The sequence below is a fragment of the Protopterus annectens genome, chromosome 1.part1 (assembly GCF_019279795.1).
Source record: "Protopterus annectens isolate FY-2018-M chromosome 1.part1, PAN1.0, whole genome shotgun sequence".
NCBI lineage: Eukaryota > Metazoa > Chordata > Ceratodontiformes > Protopteridae > Protopterus > Protopterus annectens.
In genome coordinates, this window is record NC_056726.1 from 1,680,260,822 (window position 1) to 1,680,277,282 (window position 16,461).

The window sequence follows — 16,461 nt, forward strand, 5'->3', positions numbered from 1 at the left end:
TTTTGCCCAGGGTCTAATTAAAAAACCCCTTTTCCCCCAAATAGGCTAGAAACTTAAACTCTGTTCGGATGTCAGCAACCCTCACGGACCAAAGAATTTCAGATATACAAAGTCACGTGAGGATCATCCTTGCCAGCAAAAAGGTACAAGCCAGAATGGTTCTGAAGGTGTTGGGCCTCATGGCTGCGGCCATTACTCTTCTTCCCCTGGCCCGCTTCTACATGCGTCTGCTTCAATGGATGTTGTTCACTCAGTGGTCTTACCAACAACTTCCAATGCGTCACCAAATCCTGGTGACACAAATTTGCAAGAATCATCTTTCATGGTGGATTACTTCCCAGATTCACCAAGGCAGACCCTTTGTATCCCCGCCCCGTAGCCACTGTCACTATGGACGCCTCCTGATCGGGTGGGGGTCATTATCAGGGCAGGATGGTTCATGGGACGGGCAACTGTTCAATACCACCTGCACATAAATGTCCTAGAGATGAGAGCAGTGCTTTTAACGTTGCAAGCCCTCAACGACTTTCTTCCCTTGGGAACAATTGCAGTTCACACAGACAACATGTCTGTAGTATGGTATATCAACAAACAGGGCGGAAACAAGTCCTACCCCTTGTGTCGAAGCTCTCAGACTTTGGCAATGGGCGATCTCCTCTCATCGGTTTCTGGTAGCAACGCATATCCCTGGGAAAACCAACATTCTAGCGGACAGACTGAGCAGAGCTATTCTCATGCCTCACGAGTGGTCTCTCAAACAATCTATAGTGGAGGAGATTTTTCTAGAATGGGGCCGCCCATGTTGCGATCTTTTTGCTACTCCCCAAAACAGCAAATGCCCAGACTTCTTTTCTCTCTTCCCACTGCCAGGCCATCCCCCCAGGGACGCTCTAACCCAGGATTGGCCCCAGGGACTTCTTTATGCCTTTCCTCCCTTTCCGCTGATTCCACAAATTCTCCAGAAAGCCACCGTTTTGAGAGCCAAAATGATTCTCATTGCTCCATTGGCCTCGACAAATTTGGTTTCCGTTCCTCCATCGTCACCTTTTGGTGCAGCCGTGGCATCTGGACCCAGTACCAGACCTTCTGATTCACCAATCGGGTCAGCTGCACCGGTCTATCCCTTCTCTCAACCTCACAGCATAGTTGCTCCACTTCCTTCCTTAGCCAGGCTTCCTATGATCTCTAACCCTGTTAGGGATATCATAGTGGCTTCACTAAAATCCTCTACTAGAAGGAATTATACCAGCAAATGGAAACGCTTCTCTTGTTGGGCAAAAGCTAAAAATATAGATCCCTTTACTGCTCCTGTTCAGGCAGTTTTGGATTTCTTAGCGGAAATCTTTCACACGGGCTCTTCATCTTCCACGGTCAAAGTTCAGTTGGCTGCTATCTCGAACTTTCATGTCGGGTTTGCAGATCACAACATTATGTCCCACAGGCTTTGTAGAGCCTTTTTAAAGGGAATCTTTCTCCTGAAACCTCCAGTCAGGAGCCCTCCTCCTCAATGGGACCTAAATTTAGTGCTGACATCCTTGCTTCTTCCTCCCTTCGAGCCAGCTGTTTCATGTTCCCTGAAATTTCTCTCATGGAAAACACTCTTCCTGGTTGCTATTACCTCGGCTAGGAGAGTGTCTGAACTTCATGCTCTCTCTGTTCGTCCCCCTTATTTGGTCTTCCACAAAGACAGGGTAACCTTGAGAACTAATCCGACCTTTTTGCCTAAGGTCGCCTCAAAGAATAATTTGAACCAGTCTATTGACCTTCCTGTATTTTTCCCAAATTACTCAAACAGATCGGAACAAAAATTACACTATCTTGATGTTCACCGCCAACTCAGATATTATTTGGACAGAACAAAACAATTCAGGAAATCCGATCAGCTCTTTATTTCTTATGCTGATAACAAAAAAGGCCTTCCTGTCTCCAAAGTGACCTTATCTAGATGGCTTTCTTCTGTCATCTCTGAAATCTATTAGCTCAGGGGAAAACAGCTGTGCTCGAAACCTAAAGCGCATTCAACCAGAAGCTTAGCCACTTCTACAGCCTTTCAGGCTTGACTTCCATTAGAGACTATTTGTGCAGCAGCCACTTGGGCCACTCCTCATACCTTTGTTTCTCATTACAAATTGGATTTGGCCTCCAGGGATAGAGCCAGTTTTGGCTCTACAGTTCTCAAGAGTCTGTTCCATTGAGCCACCCAGGATAGAGGTGCTAGGTACGCGGTCCCATCAAGCAAGAATGAAGGCGAGATTGACAACTTAACATTGAGAAGTTATGTACCTACCATAATGTTCCATGTTAGTTGTCTTCTCTCGCCTTCTTTCTTGCGACCCTCCCTCCTTCCCCCTCCCCTGGACAGACCTTTTTCTCCCTACATGGAAGTATGCTTCTTAAGACCATACAGTTCTGGTCTTCCTTACCCATCCTTCAGGTGTTTTTCTGCCTTCTTTCTTCCTTCTGGGAAGTTTTTATGCTAGGTGTTATTGCCTATAGACAACAAACGAGATCTGGGTACTTACCGCCTTGCGTCATGGGATATGGGGCTGCCTCGAGCTGGTAAAAGTGACTCTCGAGCTTAGCAAAGTGCCGAGTCGGAGCCGAGGATCGGCTCCGAACCCATCAAGCAAGGAAGAAGGCGAGAGAAGACAACTAACATGGAACGTTATGGTAGGTACATAACTTCTCATTTCTTGGCATTGAGCTTGAGCCCATGACTCTAGCACGAAGCATCTGTTTCTGTAAGGCCCTTTTGTAGAGTATCCACATCATTTGGGGATTCAGTAATGGCTCCCAGTTTGCAGTCATTTGTGAACTTTGTTAGTCAGAGTCCCTTAGTGTTGGCCTATACTTCAGAGAAGTAGATGCCAAACAAGAGCGGTCCCAGGACTGAACCCTGAGGTACTCCACTTGTCTGGATCTGGATTTGGAGTCTGATACTTTTACAGTCTGGGTTCTGTCAGTAAGCCAGTTGGCAACCCATCGAGTGACATAGGGATTTATGCACAGCTTAGCAAGTCTTATCGATGATTTCAGAGTGGGGAATGATGGCAAAGGCCTTAGAGAAGTCCAGATAGGCTGTGTGGACCACCTTACCCTCGTCCACGGCTCTGGAGACTGATTCGAAGAAGTCAGTCAGGTTCAGGAGACAAGATCAGCCCTTCATGAATCCAAACTGGGTGGAGTCCAGTGTTTGAAGGTTGCCAGTGTCTTTCTTTATAAGTTCCATGATAATACGTTCCATGGCCTTGCAGATCAGGCTCGTCGGACTGATCGGGCGGTAGTTCCCGGGATCCAAGGTGGATCCCCCCTTGTTGAGTGGCATAGCTGTAGCTGTGCGTCACTCTGTGAGCACGAAGCCTGAGGTGAGGCTATGATTAAAAATGACACTTGGGTGAGGTACCAGTTCATTTTGTAGTTCATACAGTACACACCCCGGGATGTCATCTGGTCCCATGGATGCTGTATTCTTAGCTTTGGATAGTGTGTTTTTTTTTTTACCTGTGTGGCCATTATTTCCAGAATTTGGCAATCTTCCGGTATTGGGATGGGCCATTTAGGGGGTGAGAGGGGGGGTGAAGTTGGCACTGAATTGATTTGCCAGGATATTGGCAATATCCTAGGGATCAGTATATTTAATGCCATTCTGTTGTAGCTGAGAGCAGATCTGAGCATTGCCATTTAGATTCTTGACATAGTTATAGAATGCTTTGTGGTTGTCTTTGGGATCTTTGGTAATTTTATTTGCGTAACTAGCTTTGGAGGATGTTATGAGGGATCTCAGCTTTTTACTAAGGCTGGTAAGAGAGTTTTTTGCATCCTAGGATTTTCGTCTTTTCTGCAACAGTTTCTTCTTTTTCTGTAAAGTTTGTTTATGGCAGGGGACCACCACATTGGCTTCCTCTTTTTTTGGAGGAGAGCATCTTGCTTCTATTTGGGATCGCACGATTCATGTATGAGTGGATGTGCTTTGTCCTTAGTGTAGGATTCAGCAGTCGAACGTTCAGTTCCTGTCTGCATGCGTATCATGAAGTTTGCACTTTTGACTTGAGTAGCATGAAGTTGGCTTTGGAGAAGTTTTTTATGGAGGCTTCCTTACTGGGGGACGGGATGTGGATGTTAAGGGTGATTAGCTTATGGTCATACCTCACCAATGACCGGGTGTGACCATAGGTGAGGAGTATCAATTTCCCATGTTGGTAATGACCAGGTCTAGGATATTGGAGCCCCTGGTGGGGCACTGTGGATTAGTTGATCCAGGGCGTTGGAATTTATGAATTCCAAGAACCGTTTGGCAAAGGTGTTGTGGTACATGAGTAATTTTACCAGTTAATGGCAGGGTAGTTGAAATCACCCAGTATTAGTGTGTTTGGTTGCATCTTAATATTTTGCTATATGTTTAGAAAGGTGTAGTGAGAATCTTGGGGCATGGTGGTGGATCTGTAGCAAGCTACAATTTGGAATGCAGTCTTACCTAGTGTTAGTTGCACCTGGAGAACTTCACATGCATTGTGTTGTGCAACTAGCCTGGTGGTGTGAATATCCTTGGTGAATATGAACACTCCTCCACCTTTAGTGTTTTGGTCCTGGTTTGGTGGCCGAAAAATGAAGTGCTTCTGTGGAGCCTAGCTTGCAGTGGTCACTTCTGGATTACGCTCTCTGAATCACCATATTATGATCTCCGGGGTGTGCAAACGGTCTGTTATTTTGTGGATGCCATCAGTGACCTTCTCTAGAGCTGGCCTTTTGTCCTCCCTACCCCTCAGCCAGTCTGAACATGGATGCTTGCAGCTCGGGTGGTGGGGGCACTATCTGGGACAGACTGTCCAAGGCATATGTGGTCCCTCGTAGACACCAATTTGCATGTAAATGTTCTTGAGATGACAGCGGTGCTGCTTGAGTTTCAAGCCCTCCATCCCTCTCTCCCCTCTGGAACTATTGCGATTCAGACAGACATGTCGCTAGTATGGTACATTAACAAGCAAGGAGGAACCACGTCTTATCCTTTGTATTGAGAGACCATGAGGTTGTGGCAGTGGGCGATCTCTTCAGATTGCTTTCTCAGAGCAACTCGCATTCCGACGAAGTCTAACTTTCTAGTGGAGAAGCTCAGCAGAACTATCCTGATGCCTCATGAGTGATCTCTAAACTCTGCAGTAGCAAATTTGATCTTCCAGAGATGGGGTCAACCTTGCTGAGACCTGATGTTCATCGTGTTTCACTGTTGCAGTCATTACAATTGGGTTATCCTGCTGGCAGGCTACCCACAGTCGGCCTGAATTCCAAAGTCTAGGTCCGGCGTCGGTTGCTGTCACCTCTCCCCTGACGTCAGTGCACCAGGGGTATAAAAGATGCAGCCGATGCCATTTTCTTCAGTCTTTTTTGCCCTGCGGTGCCCAAAGCAAAAGCAGTTCGGAAGTGCCGGTAAGCCGACTCCTGAGATTTTCAAGTTTGAATTTCAGATCCGAAATCTTCATTTAAAGCTAAGTACCCCGTTGGGGAAACTTTTTTCTTGCTCCAGACCGATGTCAGAAAAAGTTAATTGTTTTTCTTGTGGGAAGCAAATACCTCTTAAGGATTTTCATTCTTACTGTATTCCTTGCCTTGGCCTTGACCACGACGTTGCTAGTTGTCGGTTTTGTGCTAGATTTAACCAATGCGCTATTAAGCGATTTTGCATTTCATTACTTTGGCAGATGATTTAATTAATTATATAATGCCGTCGGAACAGCCGACTACCGGAGTTGACAAAAAACGCAAAGAAAAGGATAGGCATCCGAGGTCGAAAACCAACGACGAGGCTTATTCGAGGCCAGTCGCCAGTTCGCTGGTTCTCAGTGAGGTGCTTTCGCAGCCCCTGACGACCGCTACTTTTGAGCCGCAAGCCGATACCGACTCCCACGTGGCGTCAACCAGGCCTACAGAAACTCAAGGTATTGGACCTTCGGAAACCATTCCCTCAGATGGGTCCGGAGCCGCTGAGCAGGCATTGGCTTCTGAGGGCGTTTTGAGGCCTACACAATTATATGTTAAAACGACTTCAGCTTCAAAGGCAAAGACTAAAGCAGCTTTAAAGACAAAGAAACAAGTATAACAGCCCCGTGGACAGGCCTCCATGCCTAAAAAACAGATGCTCAAAACGGCCGAAGACCTGATTACTTTGATCAGGGGTTCTCATCCCCCTCCTGACAAGAGTCCTAGGCAAGAGATAGAATATGAATCTTCAGATCAGGTTTCCATTTCTTCTGATTCCTCTTCTGATCAGCAGTACTCTTCTGATTCTGATGCTGAAGAATCTATCCCCTCAGCTTCTCCACCTGAGGATTATTCTTTTGGCGAAACACTGCATACCATGAAGGGAGCATTTCCACTGGGAGAGCCAAGATTATTCAGAATCGTAAGAAAAGACTCAGAGGCTTTCTTTTACTGCCTCAGCACAGGCTCCTTGCTATTCCGCCTGTGCTAGACATTGTAGATGATGTAGTTTCAGAGTCCAGTCTGACTCCTGACTCCTTACCTCCAGCTCCTGTTAAGCCAGACAGATGCTACACGGTTCCAGACTCTCACAAATTGCTTTTTAAAAACCCTGCTGCTGACCCAGAAACTCTCTCTCAGGTCCCAAGGGGGCAAGGCTTCCACTGCAAAAAACCCTACCCCCTCTGACAGAGATTCCAGGGCACTGGACAGATGGGGAAAAAAGATTTACACTTCTGCTACCTTGGCAATAAGGGCTTTAAATTGTCAGTTTGATATGCTTAAGTATCAGCAATACATAATGTCGCTTCTTAAACAGAAAATGTTGACAAATTCTGAATGTGCAGAGAATAAAGAAATGCAGGATTTATTGCATGCAGCTGAACAAGTTGGAAAGCATACTTTACAATGTGGTTTTGATTCTTTGGAGGCCTCCTGCAGAGCCGCTGTTACGGGTTCTGTCATTAGGAGGCATGCTTGGTTAAAGGAACACAATCTGCTTGATCATGTTAAAGCAAAATTATTAGATGCTCCAATTCAGCATGATACCTTCTTTGGTGTTAAAGCAGAAGAGGTGTTGAAGAAAATGGAGGACGAAGCCAAATCTATACAGACAGTCAAGGATTTCTTACAGGTACGGCCTCCAAGATTTAGCAGACACTGGCCGACAAAGAATTGGTCCTTTCCAGTGTCTGATAGGCCACAAAGAGGCAGATACAGATGCTCTAGAGGCAGATCCCAGCCCCAAGGCTCATACAGGTCTAAACAATGGGGTGCTTCTACCTCCAAAAGTGGAGAAGACAAGTCACAGCCATACAGAAAGCAGTCCTAATGATTTCCCCCTGCCAGCGCCAAGCACTTATCTACTGGCAGCTGCTTTAGGGGTAAAACTAGAACTTTTTTCTCAAAACTGGCACCTAATCACCCAGGACAAACCAGGACAAATGGGTCCAGTCGCTGGATCCCACACAGTTCGGCTTCGTCAAGGTCAGATCATGCCTCCTGAACCTGGTGGATTTCTTTGAGTTACTCAGGCTATAGATAAGGGAAAGGAGGTACACACGGCTTACGTTGACCTTGCTAAAGCATTTGACACCATTCTTCATTCAGGTATTATTGATAAGCTCTCCAGCCTGGGCATAAACCCTTACGTCACAAGATGGATTGCAAACTGGCTCTCAGACAGATCCCATAAAGTAAGAGTAGCGGGATCTATGTCCGAATCCAGACCAGTAACGAGTGGTGTGCCTCAGGGCTCTGTCCTGGGGCCCCTCCTGTTTGGCATATACTTCTCAGAAGTACAGGCAAGCACGGAATGGCTTTGGCTGACTAAGTTTGCAGACGACTGCAAACTGGGTGCTATAAGAGAGTCTCCAGCCGACATGGAGATCCTCTAGAAGGGCCTAAATGAGACTGATGTATGGTGTCAAAGCCATGGTCTCAAGCTAAATGCAAAAAAATGCGTAGTAATCCCCTTTGGAAAAAACAGAGTACCCGCAAACTACAACATAGGAGGTAATCCCCTGAAATCTGAAGAAGAAATAAGGGATCTAGGGACCCAAGTAGATAGTCAGCTTTCCTTTGATAACCATGTTGCCAGAGTGGTTAGAAAATTCTTCTATGTGACCCATCTGATCACGAAAGGGTTCGCATCAAGATCTAAGGATGTAATGGTGCCCCTCTACTCTTCCCTCATCAGACCCATTATTAAGTACAATGCACCAATTGGAATGTACCTGGCTAGACATCTCCAGCAGCTGGAGAGACCACAGGGGTACCTAACCAAGAGGATTACTGGCCTCAAACAGTTGCCCTATGCAGCACGATTGAAAAAGCTAAGACTGTTCCCTGTTGCATACCACTTTCTCAGAGGCGATCTCTAACGTACAGAGCCATGTCCAACCCAGAATTGTTGAACATGCTTCATCTTAGCAAAACCAAATCTACTCAAGCTACACGCTCTAGGGATATAAACCTCAACACAACAATGAATAGAACATGCTGGAGGGATAGATTACCTTAGCAGAGACTTCCCTTACTATTGAACAAGGTTCCGATCTATATAAGACAGAGCCCTTCACTGTCACTCTTCAAGAGGAACCTTGATGAGTGGATGGGTAACAGAAAGTTCACACCGGGGATCACACCAACAGCACTACTAGATAGGGGCCAAGGGTACTAGCTGCTAGTACAAGGGTCTAGGGAACTACTAAAGGGGCGGTGAATACCGCACAACATGGCTGGGCTAATATATGCCTTCGGGCAGATAGCCCAGTACCAACCTATGAACCTATAGTGTCACAGGGTTACAGGTTGCCCTTTCACACCCTGCCAAGGGCAAACGGTATGCCAGACCTGCCAAAAAATCAATGGGCAGAGGCACAAAAGCAAGCTTCATTCCTCATGGACATGAGGGCCATTCAGCAAGTACCACAGCAAGAGCAGGGACAAGGATTTTACTCAAGACTTTTCTTGGTGCCCAGAAAGGACAAAGCCTGGAGGTCTGTATTGGACCTATCTATTCCAAACACATACCTGGATATTCCAAAATTCAAAATGTTGACTCTGCAGCAGCTTCTGCCCATGCTGGGCAAGAAGGCTTGGCTTGTAACTTTAGACCTAAGAGAGGCATACCTGCATGTCCCAATCAGACAATCATGCAGAAGATACCTCAGATTCATAGCTGGCTCAATGCACTACCAATTCTCTGCACTGCCCTTTGGCTTATCTACTGCGCCCAGGGTCTTCACAAAACGCCTGGCACCAGTAATTGCGTTTTGCAGACAGAGGAATACAAATATATCCTTACTTGGATGACTGCCTTATTCAAGCAGAGAACAAGGACATACTACTACAGCATCTGGCGTTTGTAAAAAGATTATTAACATGCCTAGGGTACACAGTAAATGAGAAGAAATCAAAGCTTGTACCCTCTCAAGAGATAATATTCCTGGGTGCAAGCTTAAATACAACTGCCCATATGGCTTATCTCACACCAGACAAAGATAACGGACTACTTATTTCAAAAGGTTGGCAACAAACACCCAGTTAACTGCAAGAAAAACACTGCAGGCTTTGGGCTTCATGGCATCCTGCATTCTGCTAATTCCATATGCAAGACTGCATATGAGGAAACTACAATGGTATCTGAAAAGTGTTTCGACTCAACATTGCCACTGCCTGGAAACAATAATTACACTCATTCCCTGTGTACAACAGGGAGTTTCGATGGTGGGCAAAGGCCTGTCACCACAACAAGGGGCAGCCATTCACCATGTCCCCAGCTAGGCAAACATTGACAACAGATGCATCAGATTATGCCTGGGGGGCCCGCATGGCAGGAAGATGTATTCAGGGCTCATGGTCCGCAATCCAAATGCATCTACATATCAATCAAAGAGAGATGCTAGCTGTTCAAAATGCCCTGACAGCCTTCAAGGATCTACTTCATCCAGGACAACTACTGATAAAGACGGACAATACTACAGTCATGTGGTACATAAACAAGCAGTGAAGCACACATTCGTACCCCCTTTGCAGACTAGCCATGACTTTGTGGGACACAGCATTGACGTACCAAGTACATCTGCAAGCACAATTCCTGCCAGGAAAGATAAATACTCTGGCAGATGAACTAAGCAGAAACCTCATGGATCCCCACGAGTGGAAATTGGATCCACAAGTCTTCAACATAACAAGGAATTGGGGATGCCCGGACATAGATCTATTTGCCTCCCCTCACAACTGCCAACTACAGAGATTCTGCACAAGGACTTATCACAAGCAAGCATGGAAAGTGGATGCTCTATCTTTCAGCTGGAAAAACTTAACAGTATACGCCTTTCCACCACTACCTCTCCTCCCCAAGGTACTCCTAAAGGTCAGACAAGAGAAGCCAAAAATGATACTGATTGCCCCAGACTGGCCCCACCAGCACTGGTACCCAATCCTAAGGAACTTGACTCAATGCCCAGCATGGACATTACCTCAAATTCCTCACTTACTGACCCAACAAAACAATCAGATCCTGCACAGCCAACTCAGGACCTTAAATCTGGCAGCATGGCGGATAATGTAGCTTTTCAAAATGCACCTCTCTCTAAAGTGGTTATGGATGTTATTTTGGAGGCCAGGAGGCCCAGTACCAGAAAATCTTATGCAGAAAAATGGAAGATAATCTGTGCTTGGAACCAGGCACAACATGATTGTTCCAAATATATACGTCAGATTTTGCAATACTTAACTGAGATGCTGGACAAAGGCCTATCCTTTTCGTCAATTAAGATTCATGCTTCTGCCATTTCAGCTCATTACAATACAGAGCCACCTATTTTCTCTAATCCTTTATTAATGCAGTACCTCCGAGGAGCCAAAAACCTACGGCCTCCAAGGAGATCACCAATACCTGCATGGGACCTCAATTATGTCTTGGAAAAACTCACTCTGCCTCCTTTTGAGCCAGCCACTACAGCTGATATAAATTTTTTTATCATGAAAAACAGCTCTGCTCCTGGCGGTGAAAACATCTGCAGAGGAATGCCCACCAAAGAGTGCATACTTTTACAAAGCACTACCACTTACCACTCTACTCCAAATCCAGGGCAGGCTTTGCCACTGCACTTCTGCAGGGCCTCATAGCCACTCCTAATTCTATTTAGTTCCAGCCTCCCAACCTTAGCTTTGGGATTCAACCCAGTTGTAATGACTGCAACAGTGAAACACAATGAACATAGTACAGTTGTGTACCTACCATAAATGTAGATGTTCGAGTGTATTCACTGTTGCAGTCCAGGTTACCCACCCACCATCCCCCCTTATCTTTGCTGGACCTTATCTGTACTTCTCTATTCTATACAACCTATGTGGTGTATTTGTTTGTAGAGGAAGGAAACTTGTTATTTACTGCATGCATGCTTTATTGATATATTTTTAGCCTACCCTTTTGGGGGCACCTGACATCTGGGGCAAGACAAACTGTAGAAAATGGTGTTGGCTGCATCTTTTATACCCCTGGCACACAGACGTCAGGGAGGAGGGAATGGCAATCGACGCCGGACCTAGACTTTGGAATTCAGGCCGACTGAGGGGAGCCTGCCAGCAGGATAACCCAAGTGTAATGACTGCAACAGTGAATACACTCAAACATCTACATTTATGGTAGGTACACAACTGTACTTTTGTCTCCCTCCCACACTAAGTGCAATGAGTTTTTTGCTCTGATCCGTCTGCAGGAGTAATCACCGAGAGATGCTCTAGTCCATGCTTGGCCCCCCGGTCAACTTTATGCCTTCTCTCCATTTTTCCTCATTCACAAATTTATTCAGAAAGCATAGAGATTGAATTACCAAGTCATCCTCATTGCTTCCTTTTGGCTCTGTCAAGTCTGATTCCACTTCCTTTGGCTTCATCTGGTTTGTCCACCTTGGATTCTGGTGGCCTCTCCAGATCTCTTGTCCCATCCCTGAAGACTCGCCCATCCAGATCTCCTGAACTTGAAACTAACCACTTGGCTTCTGCACTTCAAATGATGGTTAGAAACTTCAGGCTTTCCTCCTCAGAAAAATTTTGGTTGCAGTCCACAAACCTTCCACGAGAAAGCTTTACATCAGTAAATGGATGAGATTCTCTATCTGGGCTCATCAGAAAAAAATTGGACCCTTTCTATGCACCATTACCAACTATTTTGGAATTTTTGATTCCTCTTTTTAATACCGGTGCAAGTTTTTCTTTGAGTAAGGTGCAACTTGCTGCCCTTTCCAATTTTCATGCTAGGGAGAACTCTTTCACCCTAGCCTCATCTAAACTATGCAAGGCCTTCCTGAAGGGTACCTTTCTCCTACATCCTCCTATCGAGGATTCTGCCCTTCCTTGCGACCTCACCTTAGTTCTTCAGGCTTTAGTGTCATCCCCTTTTGAACCTGCAGCAAAAATAGATTTAAAGTTCCTTACCTCGAAAACTATTTCCTTGGTGGCCATCAAGAGAGTTTCGGAACTACCGGCCTCATCTTGCAAACCTCCGTATCTCATCTTCCATAAGGACAGAGTTACCTTGCATACTAATCTCTCCTTTTTGCCCAAAGTCGCTTCTGAGGCTAACTTAAACCAAATAATCAATCTTTCTGTGTTCTTTTCGAACTTTCAAAACAAGGGAAAAAGTATCTTCTCCATACATTGGATGTGCGTAGACAACTACGCTTTTATTTGGACAGAAGTAAAACATTCAGGAAATCTGATCAACTTTTCATATCTTTTTCTAAGTCCAGATTAGGTAAACCAGTTTCCAAGATTATGCTGGCCCATTGGAATACTAGTTGTATCAGACTTGCTTATTCCTTCAAGGGCTTTTTATTACCCGGTCATATTAAAGCCCTTTCTACCAGATCCGCTACTACTACTTCAGCCTTTTGGTCCAAGCTTCCCATAGATGAAATTTGTGCAGCTGCTACATGGTCCTAACCACCATACCTTTATTTTCTATTACAAGCTGGACATCATCTCCAGGTCCAGGGCATGCTTTGGTTCTGCTGTGCTCCGGAATGTCCGTACTTGAGGTCCTTCCAAGTTCCTTTAGTAGTTAGGGACTCTGCTCCATAGGTTGAAGAGTAAATGAAGGCAACATCAGATAAAGAAGTTATGTACTCACCATAAAGTTTCATCTGTGTTGTGGTTCTCATTTCCTCTTCACCCTTCCCTCCATCCATCCCCCCTGCCTTTTTCAGTACCGAACAGATATTGTTTTTGGACCAATACTTCCGTTTCCCTTTGAGCTCCTAAAGCTAGCTTGGCTAATTACTTTATTCCAAGTAATGTCTCTTGCCTTGGGGTATTTTTTGTGATATGTTAGGTTGCAGCAAACTCTTATCTTCGGGATTTGGAGGAGAGGGGCAGCACGGGTAGGGGAGAAGCTCAGATGTTGGAGCCTACAGCTTCAGTATACGGCTGAGTCGGATCTGATGCTCGGATCTGAAACCGAAAGGTTGAAGAGCAAATGAGAGGCAACAACACAGATGGAACATTACGGTGAATATATAACTTCTTTATTCTTTGCTTATGGCTGATATTTTTTCTTTGGCTCACAGTAAGCCTAAAACTTGTTTTGCAAGACATAAATCTTGTGTCTCCCTTCCAGAAAGATTAAATGCTTTTTGAGCTTTCATCTCTAACTTGAAGGAACATTAGATATTGTATCTTTTCTGGCTTTTTGGGAAGCCCAGTCCCATTAAGAAACAGCATGTATATGTGGTTAAGTACAAACTTAAGAGTTTAAAGTAAAATCCAGATGTCTTCAATTTTATTAGACACACCATAAAGTACTGTGAATTTCCAGATGTAAAAACTGAACAGTCTTCTGGTGCCTTAGCATTCAGCCTTGAAGGTGTATTAAACTCCTTGAGAAAATTACGTACCTATGAGCATTAATGTTTGATCATTATAATGATTAATATAGCAAGAGTTGAAGAACAGTGCAGGTAACACACATTTGAGCGGTAGCTCATTGTTCATGCCCCTGGATATTTAAATTCCAAACCTAAAGTAAACTTCACCCCTTCATAAAAGTTCAGAGGCAGCTAGGTGTAATTCCAGCATTAGACAAGACTTGGATATACTTGTCCGTGATTGTGTTACCTGTGCTGTTATGTTACATGCTCGTGGTCAGTTATTCTGCATAACTGATATAAAAAGGAAGGTTTGAATTGTTAGAATGGTATTTCCTTGTGGTGCAAAGGCTACTCTAAAGAGAAACGTCATTCAGATCTTAAGTTTATAAAGCTCTGTCTTGTTTAGAGTTTCACATCCTGAATTGCACTTGTATGTAGAGCAGCTCAGCAGAAAAGAACATCCTGTAGAGGCTGAAAGTTTAAAATGTTGCCCAATTAGGAAATGTGCTGACTCTGCCATCTTGGGGGGGTAGGGAACCACACCAAGGTCATAATGCACCTGCAGTGACTCAGGGAAACCAGGAACACCAGTTAAAAAAAAAAATGTTCTTGTGTCTATTTTGAAGTTAATGGACTGGTTCGTGTGAGATATGAAATTTCAATTTCCTTTAGTATACGAGCTTCATAATCCCTGTGTGTGCATTTCAACAAACCCACCCTCATTTCTCTCCTTACTATGTTCCTCTATAGAGAGACCTACAAGATTAGACAGTAGGCATTGAGGGGCTAGTATGATGCAGTTGTGTTCCTAGGTGCAATCTTGATTTGGAGAGAATTTGAGGCATGGTTAAATGGGAGTGAGAGAGGAATTTTAGTGTCAGAGACTGTCTGAAAGGTGCAGATTGACTGGCTTGACAGTTATGTGGTTCAAGTGGGCAGGCAGGGAGAGACGTGGAAAGTACGTAACTTTCAATATGGTAAGTACACAACTTTCTTTCTAGTTCAGTGCTGGATTGTGAAATGTTCTTTTTCAGTGAAAAAGCTGTTGATCATTGAACTGTTGATTCATATCTTGATAGGCCTTTTCCTCTGTCAGGGTCGATTTAATGATTCTGGAGAAAATTAATGTTATAATGCTAGGCCTTAAAGAATGGTCTTTCTTTTGTTAACTGTGCCTTTCATTTTTATGGCCTTCTCTTCCAGATGTTTTATGGAGTCCATACTCCAGCTCCTGTTTATCCCAGTCTCCTACATCAAGATTCCTACAAATGGGAGTTTCTTAAAGAGAAAGAAAGAGTCATTGAGAGGTAAGTATTGGAGATATGTTGGCATTATGTGCTAGAGAACAATGATTAATCAAGATGTCCTTCAAGGATGCATCTGCAGTCCTTACAAATGGGTTGTCCTGTCGTCAGGCAGCCCTTCGGTCGGCCGGATTCCAAAGTCTGGGTCTGGCTTCGGCTGGTGTCGCACTTCACCCGACGTCATTGCGGCAGTTCTTCGGGTATAAAGGCATCAGCCGACGCCATTTTCCTCAGTCTTTCTTGCCGCGTGGCGCCCGAAGCAGAAGCTGTTCGCAAGTGCCGGTCGGTCAGATCCAGAGATTACTACTACCGAATACTACTTCGAAGACTTCTATAAAGCTAAGTACCACGTTGGGGACTCTTTCTTGCCTCAGCCGATGTCAGAGAAAGTTAATAACTGTTTATCTTGTGGGAAACAAATACCTCATAAAGATTTCCACTCCTATTGCATACATTGTTTAGGCCCAGACCACGACGTAGCAGCTTGTCTAGCCTGTGCTTCTTTAACCGACGGACGCTTAGACGCCGCCGGACTTTGCTGAACAGATTTTCGGCCCGATTTTGCCTACATTATGCCGCCGGATCCTCCGACTCGCAAATAACCAAAAGCGAAAGAAAGGACCGACACTCATGCGTCCGCGGTTTCGGCTGAAACCGCGGTTAAGCAAACCACGAGTGTCTCGGTTTCGGCCGAAACCGAGCAAGCGGTTCTTTCTTCAGCCGATAACTTGCCTTCTACCGAGGCCTCTTCCATCCTGGTAGAAACGGCTTCTGAAATCCAACCTTCTGTTGCGATTTCACAGGATTTATCAGACACCATTCCCCTAGATATTTCTACCCCTGCACGTGGAGCTGCTAGGCCTCCTCCAGCTATGTCTATTAAGGCCTTTGCCAGGGCTAAAGCAGCCAAAGCTTCAAAACCTGTGCCTGCCAAGCCCCCCTCTCACAGGCCCAGCACCAGCTCCCATATGCTTTCTTTGGCAGAGGATCTCATCTCTTTAATTCGTGGATCCCAGCCTCATCCAGACAGGGCCTCTCTCCCTCCTCCAGAAAAGAGGCCTAGAGCAGAGCCCACTGAGCCAGTAGCCACAGATGATTCCTCTGATGACTCAGATCATACAGACCCTCCTGAGGCTTCTTATTCTCCTTACGAAGACTCTGATGCTGAGGAGTCCATCCCTTCAGCCTCTCCTCCTGAGGAATTTTCCTTTGGGGAAACCTTGCATGCTATGAGGGAACAATTTCAGTGGCAAGGCCAAGATTTCTCAGACTCTAGAAAAAGGCTTAGGACCTTTCTTCACTTG

General features: G+C 45.2%; 1 protein-coding gene across 1 annotated transcript in view; it reads left to right on the forward strand.

The window, feature by feature from the left end:
- The window catches only part of CEP85 (centrosomal protein 85), a 2,011,196-nt gene that overhangs the window by 381,259 nt on the left and 1,613,476 nt on the right, over positions 1–16,461 (forward strand). The window contains exon 5 of the mRNA XM_044083921.1: positions 15,057–15,160. Coding sequence (XP_043939856.1) covers positions 15,057–15,160 — 104 coding nt within the window. The remainder of the gene's footprint in view (positions 1–15,056; positions 15,161–16,461) is intronic.